Below are 13460 nucleotides of genomic sequence, written 5' to 3' on the forward strand. Positions count from 1 at the left end.
CGAGGAGGTGGCCCAGGGACATGTTGGCCGTGTTTGAAAACGAACCAGCACGTGAAATCTGTCTTGGTGGTTTTCCTGCTGAACTGTGTGGAAGGCCTGGCATTTATGGAGGTTACGAAAAGACTTTCTTCTCTTCTTTGCCTCCCAAGAAGCCCCGAGCTCGCCTGGAACGCCAGACCGTTGGCTCCACCAACCGGTGGCGTTTCCCCAGAGAGCCCTTCTCCAGGGACCTGCTGGCCCTCTCCCAGATGTGCAAGGCGATGAGCTTAGACTTGGATGACGCCACGCTGAAGGACCCAGACAGGTGGGCAGCGAGGCCCGTGGAGGGTCTCACGGATGACCCGCGATTCTGGGCAGGGCCCGTGGCTGGGCCACTCCTGTTGCGGACGGGCTGCCCTGGGGCACATTTGCAAGGCAGGTTGCCTTGGGGACCAGTCCTTAGGGAGGGCCAGGGCCAGGGTGCCCCTTTCCTCCGGGAATGCCTGCAGCCGCGCGAGGGGAGAGAGAGACTGGCCGCTTGTTTCTAGCTTCCCCTTTGCATGGGGAAATTGGGACCCTACCAGGGTTGTTGAGCGTTGATCAACTCGTTTGTTGAACAGAACTTAGCTAGGCCTGGCTCTGAGTGTGAAAGGCAAGAATCTGAATTCCCACCCAGTCGACCGGCTTCCCGTGGGGAGCTGGCCCCGCCCTCACTCCCAGGAAGTCTGAGCAGCTGGGCTTGGGCATCCCCTCTTCCTGCCGCAGTTCTTTGTGCCTCTCCCGGGGACACAGGGCTGCACCCTGTTGCAGAAGGACACTCTGCTTCCCTGGTGCTTTAGACCTGACTGGCCCACTGCCTTCCCTGGGCACGAGCCTCGGCTCTCTAGCCCAAGGCTGATCTCCCTGCACGTGGCCGGTGCCCCCTCCGTGTTTGCTTAGCAAGTAGTCAGATCTTCCCTTTCCAGACCCACTGGCCAGTCCTGCGGCAACTCCCCCACCCACAGGTGGCTCTTACCACGTTGGGATAAACCAACATCCACCTGCGTTTGGGGCTGACCTTCTCTGATGAGTCCAGCTTAGAAAAACAGAGGCCTGCGAGTTGCTGGTTTTGCCTTGGCTGTGAATAGCCTGAAGTGATCTTGAATTTATTTTGCATTTTGTTTGCTGAGAGCCTCGAAGATGTCTTAGGGTTTTGCCAAAGCTCATGGTGTTCCTTAGCGCCGGGACCAGGCTGGAAAAGCAGGCCAGGTCCTGAGCCTGGGATGTAGGCACACCATCCAGAAATCCGGGGCGGGCTGGGCAGCAGGAGCGGAGGTCTGGGGACTTCGCTTACAGAATCCCTGAGCTAGGCTGGGGGATGGGGTGGCCTGCGGGGCGGGGCCAGAAACCTGAGGACGCAGCTGGGGGCTGGCGCTGTGCTGCGCCTGTTGAAATGGGTCTGTCAGCAGGGTTAGAAGTCCTTCTTCTCCGCTTACTAGCTCTGTGACCTTGAGCCAGTAGCTTACCCTCTCTGGGCCTCAGTTTCACTATCTGTGAAGTGGTGACAATAGCGTTTCTCTGGAATAGTCATCGCGAGGGTTAAATTAGACAGTACATTGAAAATACTTACCCTGTTTCAGGCGAACAGCAGATGCTCCATAGATGGAGCTGTTCTTTTTCAGGCACGAGCAGTAGTTTTAGTTTTTGGTCCCGGCGACTTCACCCTGGGGTGTGTCGGCCAACACCCCACATCTCACTTTGCCTCTTAGCACCGTCCCCAGATGGAAGCACCTGGTCCGAGGCACCGCAGACCTGCCTGTCTGCCCGGTGGTGCCGGGAGGCTGTGCCCAGCGCGCTCTGTGCCGGCCCATCACCGGGGGGTCTGGCTCACCAGCCTCTCCCGTCCTCCTGAGGCAGGGGGCTGGCCTGGGCACGCTCTTGTCCCGGTGATGCAGAGGGCAAGGGGGTGTGACCCCTGCGCAAGTGTTTTTCAAACCTCCAGCCACATCACGCCCCTAACACCCCGTTGGCCAAGGCAAGTCACAGGGGCAAACTCAATGTCAAGGGTCAGGAAGTCAGAGTGGAGCTTTGAGTCTCCGGCCTGCAGCCCTTTGGAGGGTTTGCTGTGGGAAGTCCACATGTCCATGCGAAATGTGAGAATGTCCCCCTCCCCCGGTCTGTCCACCGTGGGCGAGACGGAGCCCGGCCTCACAGCCCAGCCCGCATCCCAGCGCCCGTGGTCCCAAGCCACCGTCTCGGGCAGAGGGGCGACCCCAGCGCCCTCCGCCGCTGAGTCCCGCGGGCCCTGAGATGAACCCGGTGGGAGACGGCGGAGCCTGGGTGAGAAAGGGCACACCTGGGCACGCAGCCCTGGCACCAGGCAAAGTCATTACCCCGCTGTCTGGCGTCTCCCCGCTCAGCCGATGACAGTGATGTTTGTGAGGGCAGCTGAGCTCATGGGCATCGCCCGTAATTTCCGAAATCCACTGCTCCATTTTGAGATCACGGCCTGAACTCCTGACCTCGGCCAGCTCTTCCCAGACGTGTGACCCAGGCCAGCGAGGGGACAGGCGGGCTCGGGCCACCCCGGCTCCTGCTGGGTAAACAGCCGAGGCTGAGTCACTGCGGCCACCTCTCGGCTTGGGGAGACCAGCACGTGTCCGCTCTTCCTTGGACACAGGTCCCCGCCGCCGGGCCCTCCTCCGGGCCCCGGCCCACGCGGCTCCCGGGTCAGCACTGCGGGGTGACACTGACCAGAGGGGCCAGGAGGTGTCCCGTGGCTGCTTGGCTTTCCTCGGACGACTGTGACTCACGCTTTGTTTCATTTCCTTTCCCGGTGGGCTGATCATGGTGTTTATGGGAAATCATCTCATACTTGCAAACCATTTGCTCACTGAGGGGTGCGCACTGAGAACGGGGGTGAGGGCCTGCTCGGGGCAGCAGGGGACACACACCCCGGCGGCCTGTGTGGTGCAGAGCCTGGTGTAGAGGCTGCATGAGGGGGAAGGGCACCCAAGACACCAAGGAGGGAGTGTGCCTGGGGTCCTGCCAGGGTGGCTGCAGGGTCATGCAGGGTGGGCTGCAAGAGAGCCATGAGACCAGCCTCCCCAGAGAAAGCAACAACTCGGCTTGTCTGGAGGGAGCAGAGGGGGGTGTCGGGGCAAAGGGGGCAGGAGAGCCTGGGCAGAGGGGGCAGAGGGAGCAGAGGGGGCAGAGGGGGCAGAGGGGGCAGGAGAGCCCAGGCAGAGGGGGCAGAGGGGGCAGGAGAGTCCGGGCAGAGGGGGCAGAGGGGGCAGAGGGGGCAGGAGAGCCTGAGCAGAGGGGGCAGAGGGGGCAGAGGGGGCAGAGGGGGCAGGAGAGCCTGGGCAGAGGGGACAGAGGGGGCAGGAGAGCGCCCAGGAGAAGGGAAGCGGAGACCTGGGTCAGGCCACTGGGTGTGGAGGGCGGAGGCCACAGGACAGTGGACACTCCTCAGCCATGCAAAGGGCACTGGGAGGACAGGGGCTCAGCAGGAAAACCAGGTCTGCATCCCGGGCGGGCTGGCTGCAGTGCGGGGTGGCATCCGAGGGGCAGGCTGGAGGCTGCAGACCCGCAGTGGTGCCCGGGAGGGGCCGGTGGCTTGGGTGAGGTCATAGCAACGAGGGCGAGGCCACACCATCACATCTCGGCCCGTGGGCCGATGTGCCAGCGCAGTCTGCCGGCCGGGGCAGCAGGAGCCACTTCCTGAAACAGGAGACCCTGGCGAAGGAGCGGGGTTGGGTTCGAGCGGATTCCAAGTTCAGTGTTCGGACACATGGGGACGGGGAGCGCACAGCCCCTCAACAGACGTATTCGTGAGTTAGCTTCCGAGGAATGAAGCACTTTCTCTCCCCTGTGCTAACATGCTCGTTGAGCGCCTACTCTGTGCTAGATGTTGTTCTAGAGAGCTCGTCAGAGGAGGTGTCACTGGGTGCCGCTCGCAGCTCTGAGCACCCCTTGCGAAGGCCCACCCACAAACCAAAAGTGGGGTTCTGTTCCATCGAGCCATCCGGCAGCCCTCACGGCTGAGCAGACCAGCGGACAGACGGGCGCCGAGGATGCCCTCCCGAAGGGCGCGAAGTGGGCACACGGGGAACGGGGGCCAGGGGGGGCGTTGACTGACAGTGACACATGGAGCCGGAGACAAACATCCGTGGTAACCCCTGGAACTTGTCTGCCCTTTCCCCCGAGGTTACGCATCCGGAAAATTCAGAGGAGCTTCTCTGAGAGTTTGAGGAGCATCCAGAGCCAAGACGCAGGTACGTTCTTGGCTCCGGTGGGTTCGGTCAGCGCGTCGCTGCCCTCGGGGCCCCTGGTCTCCGAGGAAGGAAGCCGGAGGGGAGTCACGTCACTGGTCTGTCCGTGTCCGCTCCGCACGGAGTCGAACGCGTAACAGGTGCCCATGGATATTTGTCAAACGCACGATGAAGGGGACCGAGCTGGGCGGACATTCCCACAGGCCGACGGCCACAGTGCCGATGGAGTCGCAGACGCCGTGAACACGGGTATCTGCTTTCTGTCCCTTCCCCCAGCACATGACGGTGACATCACCTCTGCACTGTGCAAAGGCCTTTCCTGAGGGACAGTCAAGCCCCAGAGGGGGCTTGTCCATCTGGGGAAGGCTGTCAAGCCTCTGGGAACCTGGACGGGTCAGCTCCTTAAAGGGCGCTTTCGGATCAAGCCCGCCCCACGGTGTGGCCGCCCGGGGTCAGAGCCAGCCTCCGCCCAGGAGGGGCTAATCGAGTCGTCCTGCTTGTCGACTCTGGTTCACGGGGGGCCTGAGAAGCCGTCTGAGGCTCAGTGATGTCCCCACACACCCGCCACCCAGGGAGGGACACACTTGATCTGCACCTCTGCCTAGGATCGCCCCAGTGGGGTGGGATTCTTTCTAACCGTCACCTGAAGCGATCCAAGATTCCAGATGCGAGCCCAGGTTCTGAACCCTGGCACCCACTAGCCTAGATCTGGTGAAGAGCGCTAATCAGTAGGTGAACCAGGGTCATGCCGTCAGAACCAGGGCAAGGCCCAGAAATAGGTAGCTGGGGCCAGTGGCTGCCGAGATCCTGCCTGGAGCAGAGATCTGGGCTCCGGGGCACCGCCCGAGCACCACCCTCCCCAGCCCTGTGCTAACAGGGCACCGCCCGAGCACCACCCTCCCAGCCCTGTGCTAACAGGTCCGTCTGCAGAGCCGCCCTCGCCCCAGGGCTCACATGTCCCCCCCGCATCCTTGGCCCCTCCATCGGCCCCCCCGAAGTCTCTCCTCTTGATCGTCGTTCTGTCCAGGGGTGCACCCCACACACAAAGACCTTTACAGTCTGCGAAGAGCTGCTGCCCACAGCTCTCGCCTCAGACCTGTGAACGGCCTTCTGAAGGTGCGGGTCCCTCGAGGGGAGCGGGGCCCCAGAGCGCTGCTGCCTGGTGGGGATGGGCCTTCTCCGGGATGCGGGCACCAGTAGCCGGGTGTCGTCCGCAGGGACTGGGCACTGACTCTGCTCGCCCAGGGGCACGTGGCAATTTCTGGAGACATTTTGGGCTGGCACCCCACTGCACCCAGCGGCGGGTGCAGTCCAGGGACACTGTCCTTCGGTGTTGAGGACAGCCCCCACCCCGGAATTATCTGGCCCCACAGGTGAACAGAGCCCAGGCCGAGGAACAGTCCTGGGGGACAGCAAGGGGAGGCCCCGAGGGTCCCAGCAGCTTCCCTGCCCACAAAGCCTTCCCCATCCCAGGGCAGCCTCTGGGTCCTGCAGGTCGGCCCCTCATGAACGGTCACAGCTTCCTGGCCGCCCCCACAGCCCCCAGTCACCCCTCGCCAGGCTCCTGCGGCCGAGGGAGGCCGTGGCTGAGCGGAGGAGCCGTGGGAGGCTCGGGCACCTCTCCGGGGGGCACGGGGCGCTCACCAGCTTTCTCCTTGCAGTAGTGACCCTCCAGTGCCTGGGCTTCGCGTGGGAGCTGCACCTGCCGCAGCTGTTTCAGTCCGAGACCTTGACCAGGCTGTACGTCACGGCGCTGGACGGGCGCACCGCGGACCCCGGGAAGGGCCTGGACAGGCTCCTGCCAGGTACGTCCTCACCCGGCAGGGAGCCCCGCGCCCTGCTCTGAGGGCCCAGCTCGGCGATGGGGCTCTGGGACCACGGCCCGTGGCGGGACCTCGGCGCGGCTTTGAACCTCCACTTGCCTGAAATGGGGCGAGCGCTCATACTGCGTCTCCTTGAGGACTGGGGTGCGGGACTGTCCCAGAACAGCGCCGGTGGGCAGAGAGTGCTCAGCGAGGCCGGTCTCACCTCGGAGTGACCGCTCCCGCCCCGCCTGCTGAGGCGGAGACCCTGGGGGCTTCGGGAAGGAGGCATCAGTCCGGACTCGGGGTGTCTGGCCTGACCACTGTGGAGAGAGGGTCACATGTGTAGATGGTTTATTTTTCCTTCCTCTTTTCTCACCTCCACCTCGTCCGCGTCACTTCTTTCTGTCTCTCCCTTTGGTCCTGACTATCCCGTCTCCCCTCGGCACCCTCGCCACCTTCCTCTCCGGGAACGGCGATGGCGCCACCTAGGCCGCCTCATCCGCAGAGCAGGTGCCGAGGGAGAGGCCCGGCCGGCCGGGGGCTCGCGTTCCTGGGGCGGGGCAGCGAAGCCGGGCTGTTCTGCAGTCAGATGGGCAGCTGGAGCCCCAGCCGCTGCCCTGCCCAGGCCTGGAGAGGGCCCGGCTGCCCGCACCCTCCTGCCTGTGACTCAGCCCCTCCTAGCGCGGGGCTGAGCGGGCTGCGTGGCCCCTTTCGCTCACGCGTGGTCCAGTTTGCTCTTCTGAGCCCCTATCCCAGAGTCCTCAGAGCGGACTGGGCCCTCGCCAGGCAGCCGATGAGAAACTGTGGAGCCCAGGCGGCGAGCACTCAAGAGCAGGAGACTTTGGGGGGAACGGGGTTATTAACGCCATGGTCTCAACAACACAAGGTTTGGCCCTGACCGCCCCCTGCTAGCGGCTGGGCCTGACGGGGACGCTGGGGGAGGCTCAGCGATGAACCCCAGCGGCAGGACTTGCCAGGGTCTCCCCAGCACCAGCCACTGCGCCAGGCCCCAGCACTGGTGTGTCCACAATGCTCAGGGGGTGTCGTCATGGCCTTGGCCGTTGAGCTGCTGAGCGGAGGTGCCCCGAGGCTTGTGACCCAGCCAGGAGGGCCCTGTGGAGACGCAGCCCCGCAAACGTCCCCCCCGAGGGTCCAGGCTCCGAGGTGGCACAGCCGGGCGTGTTTATCCTCCAGGGGGACGTCCCTTAAGGAAACAGCCCTCTCTACTAACAGCACCATCCCGGTCTCTGAGCAGCTCAGAAACGCACGTCGAATGGCCACTTCCATCAGATTTGAAGTTTTACTTCAAACGGAGGGGACGTTGAACTTGGGTCTTCCTCTTACGCCGACCTGCCTGCTGCCAAACCTCCCCTCCTCCCGCCAACGCTGGTGCCTGCCCTGTGCCAGGCACCACACTCGGAGCTCAGCCGCCCCGTGACGGTGAGCGTGACAACTGGCACGAGGCGGGGTGGTCCAGCCACGCCCTGGGGCGCCCACGGGGTGTCAGGACGCAGCACAGTGGCTCCTTTACTGCCCCGACGGGGGAGGGGGAACGGAGCGTGAGGACGGAGGCCGAGCAGCACCCCGGAGAGGCGGTGGCCCAGAGCCGGGCGAGGCTGGCACTGAGTGGGTCCTCCAGCAGTGTTTGCGGGGAGCGCGTGCCGGGAACGTGGCGCAGGAAGGCGCGGGGGTCTTGCCGCCCGAGGAGACAGCTTTGTTCTGTGTCTTCTTCTACAGTCTCTGTAGCTGCAAAGTGTGACCTACTCTTTGGCCTCCTGACTCATTGCCTGGAACCTTGAGTTCCCCGGGCGTGGGATGTTGTGCATGGAGCCCCTTCGTTCCATTCTTTCCGCGGGTGTTTACGGGGCACCTGTGTGCAAGGCTGTGCCAGGCCTCAGGGCCAGAGTAGCGAGCAGCCTGCCCAGCGCGCGTGGCTAACAGGCAACCCGGCGACAGGCGGGGGGAGAGCAGGTGGCGGTCGTAGCTGGTCCAGGAGGGAAACGCAAGCCCGCCCGGAGGAAGGCAGGTGGGGTGCTACCAACATGTGGGGTCAGGCGGGCCCCTGGGGGGGCACCTCTGTCGTGGAGAACACCGCCAGGAGGCAGGCGTGTGGCCCAGTGAGCGGGGGACCTGTGGGAGGTCTCCGGGCCAGAGCGGAGGCCTAGGCTCAGTGCCACTGGTGTGGGCCACCGAGACCCGAGCGCAGCGTCTGTGGTCACTCGCATTGTAGAACGACCTGAGTGTGGGGGAGGCTGGCGGAGAAGGACACTGTCCCTCCCTCGCCTCCTGGAGGCCTCTGGCGAGGGCTCCTCTGTTTGGAGGCCTGGGGGCAAAGTTGCCAGGGCGGCTGGATGGACACCTCTGTCCCCCGTCTGTCCTTCAGCAGGTGGTCGCGGGGCCCTGGCCCTCAGACAGTTCACAGCCCAGTGAGACGAGAGGGGGGAGGGGCTGCAACACGTATTTAAAATGCAGGGGACGGTGGTCTCCCAGCTCTGGCTGCCCAGTGGTGGTTTCCCAGGGACGCTGGCCAAGGGGCGCATGGGGACTCTGTATTATTCTTGCAACTTCTCATGAGTCTTCAACTATTTCCAAATAAATGATCATTTCAAAAAATGCACCCACGCCCTGGCCGGGCTGGCTCAGCAGTTAGAGCGTCAGCCTGCGGAGCAGAGAGACCCGGGTTCGGTTCTCGCGAAGGGCACGACCTCGGTTGCAGTTTGTCCCTGGCCCCGGCTGGGGTCATGTGGGTGGCAACCAGTAGGTGTGTCTCTCTTACATCGATGTTTCTCTCTCTTCCTCCTTCTCTCTCTCCCGCTCTGTCTGAAGATAAATGCAAACAAAAAACAAAAAAAATGCACCCACTGAAAAAGCAAAATACAGTGCGGTACATGCCAAGGTCGAGGTCGTGCCAAGGGTGGCCGAGCCCGGGACAGCATCTTGGACCCTTCACGGGCGGTTACCTCCCACCTTCTTGTCCCGTTTCCTCCGCCAGTGCCTTCCCCTCAGAAGAGCAGAGAAAGAGCCCCCATGAAGACGATGACCATTTCCTTGAAGATCAATGACCCCCTGGTCACGAAAGTGGGTAATGTCCACCTGTCCCCCTTTCCCGAGGGTGCCCTGAGCAAACGGCCTGCCCAGGCTTCGAAGACAAGCTAACCAACAGCCACAACAAAGACGCGCGGGGTCCGGGGCTGCCCTCCTGCGAGGGGCTGAGCAGCGCGGGGCGGGGAGGGGAGGCCGGGCAGGCGGCCCGGGCAGCGGTCAGTGCTGCTTCAGGGAGGGGCTCGTCCTGGGCAAAGAGGCGCGAGGGACGCAGAGGAGGGAGGAAGTGGTGGCTGCTCCGCAGAGCCGGGGAAGTGGAAGGGCCCTTCAGGGACGCGAGGCCAGGGAAGCTCTCGGGCCCACGTTTGACCCTCCAAGACCCCTGGCCCGCTGGTCCAGCAGCAGAGGCCTCCTCAGGGGCTCCCCTCGGCTTAGCCCGTCTCATCCCCTCCTGCCCACCCAGAACTTCCGTGTTAACGTGACCACGTCCTGTCGTGGTAGTCAGTCAGTAGGCCAGGAAGTCACCCCTCAGCCCTGGCTGGGCTGGCGGTCCTCAGAGCGCCTTGACCGCACCGAGTGCCCGGCTCCCTGGTCAGGTCAGGAGCTCGTTCCGAAACCGGCACATCTCCCTGGCTCCTCCCAGGCCCCCGGCTCCGGGGAGGACCTGCTGTGAGTTCCGTGCGGTTCCTGAGGAAAGCTGTGCCCAGGTGCACATGGCTCTGCGGGCGTTTGAGCGCTGCCTCGGGCACGGCCACGGAGCCCGGGGTGGGAGGGCACCCAGACCGCAGCCAGGCTGGGGAGCACGCTGTGCCATGGACCCCGGGGTGGGAGAGTACCCCAGGCCCAGACCGCAGCCAGGCTGGGGAGCACGCTGTGCCACGGACCCCGGGGTGGGAGAGCACCCAGGCCCAGACCGCAGCCAGGCTGGGGAGCGCGCTGTCAGCCCCAGACCCCGGGGTGGGAGAGTACCCCAGGCCCAGACCGCAGCCAGGCTGGGGAGCGCGCTGTGCCAGGGACCCCGGGGTGGGAGGGCACCCCAGGCCCAGACCACAGCCAGGCTGGGGAGCGCGCTGTGCCAGGGACCCCGGGGTGGGAGAGCACCCCAGGCCCAGACCGCAGCCAGGCTGGGGAGCACGCTGTGCCACGGACCCCAGGGTGGGAGAGCACCCCAGGCCCAGACCGCAGCCAGGCTGGGGAGCACGCTGTGCCACGGACCCCGGGGTGGGAGAGCACCCCAGGCCCAGACCGCAGCCAGGCTGGGGAGCGCGCTGTCAGCCGGAGCCGTTCTCTCCCGCTTCCTCCTCCGTCCCTTCTGGGAGGCTGGAGCCGGCGGTGTTCGCACCCAGGTCTCGCAGGTGCGTGTTCTCTGTCGGCTGCCCGGGCCGCCCAGCGGGTGGACACTGAGCACCCAGCAGGGAGGGCGCCCACGAGGGATGCGGGGTGCAGAGCCCTGCGCTGAGGGCTGTCTCTCGGGTGCTGCCTCCCCAGCCTTCGCCACGGCCCTGAAGAACCTCTACACGAGCCAGGTGGACTTGACCTTGGATGACACGCTGGGGGTGCTGGCCTCCGCCCACGCTCTCCAGTTCAGCAGCCTGTTGCAAAGGTACGGGATGCGGTGCAGCCAGGGCCAGCCGGGGGGCGGGGGGCTGACACCTTCCACAGAACACGCCCCGTCCGTGGGCCACAGCACCCAGGTCTCTGCACAGAGCACGGCTTCGAGTCTGCAAAGGAACCAAGTTATGTTATCAGCTCACAATGGAGCCCCACCCCCAGGAACAGACCCATTTTTATTGATTCTTGACCCACAGGGATGAAATGAAAATGGAGGATTTCTGTGCCTGGTGACGCTTGTCAGGTGTGCAGAGTGACCTCCCAGAGCGCTCAGGCCACGCTGGTCAATCTCGCCTGTGCTCCTCCAATTCACAACACCTGTCCATCTGGTCGCACGCACGGAAGGTCACTGAAGTCAGGCTGACTTCCCAGCTCTGCCAAACTCACTTCTCACTCCTTTCCCGCAGAGCCTTGGTTTTCTTGTAAATATTATTATTTAAATTTATTTTCTTTATTGATGTTAGAGAGAGAGAGAAACATCGATGAGCGAGAACATGGACTGGCCGCCTCCTGCACGCCCCCCACTGGGGATCAGGCCCACAACCTGGGCATGTGCCCTGACCGGGAATCAAACCAGCAACCTCTTGGTGCAGGGTCGACGCTCAACCACTGAGCCGCACCGGCCAGGCAATGTTATTATTATTTTTACAAATGTTATACATGGTCATTGCAGAACTTATCGGAGACAGAAAAATTCAAAGGTCGGAGTCAAAATTGCCCATCGGTCCAACTGCCTGTTTGGAACACAGCTTCTCCCCTGGGCCTTCAGATCCCACAGGCCCCCCTGGGTCCTCTGGCCAAATGTCCACACCCTCAAAGGGGCCCCTCCTCGGGAAGGGCTCTGCCTCCGGCCTGGAGGTGAAGGAGACCCCCTGGGGAGGCCGGGTCTGCAAGCAGCCACCCCGAACAGCCGCGCTGTCTCCACAGGTGCTCGGCCATGATGATCACTGGGCTCACCTCAGGCAACGTGAACGACTTCTACCTGGCCGGCTGCAAGGTGAGAGATGCTGGGCGCGGCGCGCAGGGAGCCCGCAGGTGCACCCCCCGGGCCACGCACCCGGCCCCGCTCCCACGTGCCACCAATGTTTCACTTGGCCAAGTGAGCGATTTTGAAAAACTGTTTATTTTGAAAAGGCTATTTTAACACCCAAAAGGTAGAGAAGCTTTCATCTTGGGGGCTAGGGGGACAGCACAGCCTTTCTCCCCGAAACAGCCAACAACCTTCCAGGATGTTCGTGTTGGAGTTGGGTGCAGTTTGTCCCCCCTGGGAAGAAGGGACGTAACCAACTCTCAGAAAACGGAGACCCAAGGCGGGGAGCTCCTGGCCCGGGTGCCCGGGTCTTAGCCCGAGCCTCCTCCGTGAGGCCGCTGCTGACGAGAGGGACACGCTGGGCAGAGAGCGGGGCTCCCGCGCCATTGGCACCTCGCGGCGCTCTCCCAGGAGCCGCCACGAGGCTCTGGCGCCCGTTTGTCCAAAGTAGCTCATGCCCTCACCTGCGCTCCATCGGTCACTATGGTCCTGGCTCCGCACCGCAGCCTGGAAGACACGGGGGTGTCCCTGCAGGGCCCCAGGTCCCAGGAGTCCTTTGCCCCTTTCCCTGGGCCTCCTTTTAGGGCCTGTGCTCGCTCCTGGCCTTACAGCTCCCCGGGGGAGGACCCCACGGGGCCTCAGGGGTCAGTCACTGACCTAGTCCAGAGGTTTCAGCGTCCGAGCCCTGTGGTCAGACCCCGGGGTGTGAGCCGCAGCCTCTCCGTCGGTAACACGGGGATCCTCAGGAGCCGGCCTCACAGGGCTGCAGAGAGGTCAGGCTCAGCCGCCCCGGGCGGGCCTTGGGCACAGCGGCTCAGAAGGTGGCATCTGCTGGTCCATTCTGCGGACAGGGCTGCGCCTCGGGGCAGGACCCGGAGCACGCGTGTAGCCTCGGCGCTGTCCAGCAGAGGGCGCCGGGGCTCAGGATTCCTTACCCAGGGGCTTTTCTTGCTTCTCAGTACAAGACCGGGCCTCTGGCCGCGGCTGCCCAGAAGTGGCTGGAGATGAACCTGGTCCCCGAGGTAGGGAGGCAGATCCACCTCCAGAAAGTCCCAAAGGAGCTGCTCCTCAAAGTGCTGAGGTCCCCCAGGTCAGAGCTGGTGGCAGGTGTGTGTGGGGGGTGCCCGCCGGGGGGGGGGGGAGCAGGGCTGTGGGGGGATGGGAGGGGCTCCGGCCTGCAGCACCCACACCCTGCTGGGCATACTCAGCTGCAGCCTCTCCTCCATCCCATGCGTCTTGCCCTCCTGGGCAGCCGGGGGGTGGGGGGAAACGTGGGGTGCTGTGCGTGGCGAGGGGCGTTCTTTTCACACTGTCGATCTGGGCGAGGACCTATGGGTGCCCACTGTCTCATTACCCACCTGATAATTAACTAATTGCCTAAGTAAGTTTTTTAAAAAATCCTGCCAACATCAATATGCATTCGTGGTGGAAAATTTGGAAAACAAGGGAAAGCAGAAAAGGGAACATCAAAGCCCTCAGTCTGTCCCTGTCCCAGCCTTGGCCTGTCCTGAGCAGCTCAGGCAATTTAGGCTAAACGCCAACTCCTGGTGCCCCTGCCCCCCTGCCCCCAGAGTTCCTCGGCCACCTGCTCGAGCTGGCACCTTGGGGGTCCTTCTGGGCACCGCTTTGCCCCCACTCCCATGCGCAGTGGGTTCGACTTTGACCCGAGCCGGTCACTATGGGTCTGTCTCCACGGGCGCCAGCTGGAGGCCAAGTCTCCCTGTCTCATCTGGACCCGGC

The 13460-nt window shown here is 63.8% G+C and overlaps 1 protein-coding gene across 1 annotated transcript in view; it reads left to right on the forward strand.

Moving 5' to 3' along the window:
* Nucleotides 1-13460, forward strand: part of BTBD16 (BTB domain containing 16) — a 32747-nt gene that overhangs the window by 1273 nt on the left and 18014 nt on the right. The window contains exons 2-8 of the mRNA XM_036265899.1: nt 150-304; nt 4168-4235; nt 5894-6037; nt 9030-9119; nt 10568-10682; nt 11618-11687; nt 12680-12810. Coding sequence (XP_036121792.1) covers nt 150-304; nt 4168-4235; nt 5894-6037; nt 9030-9119; nt 10568-10682; nt 11618-11687; nt 12680-12810 — 773 coding nt within the window. The remainder of the gene's footprint in view (nt 1-149; nt 305-4167; nt 4236-5893; nt 6038-9029; nt 9120-10567; nt 10683-11617; nt 11688-12679; nt 12811-13460) is intronic.

Source organism: Molossus molossus, unplaced genomic scaffold (assembly GCF_014108415.1).
Source record: "Molossus molossus isolate mMolMol1 unplaced genomic scaffold, mMolMol1.p scaffold_m16_p_17, whole genome shotgun sequence".
In the NCBI taxonomy this organism is placed as follows: Eukaryota; Metazoa; Chordata; class Mammalia; order Chiroptera; family Molossidae; genus Molossus; species Molossus molossus.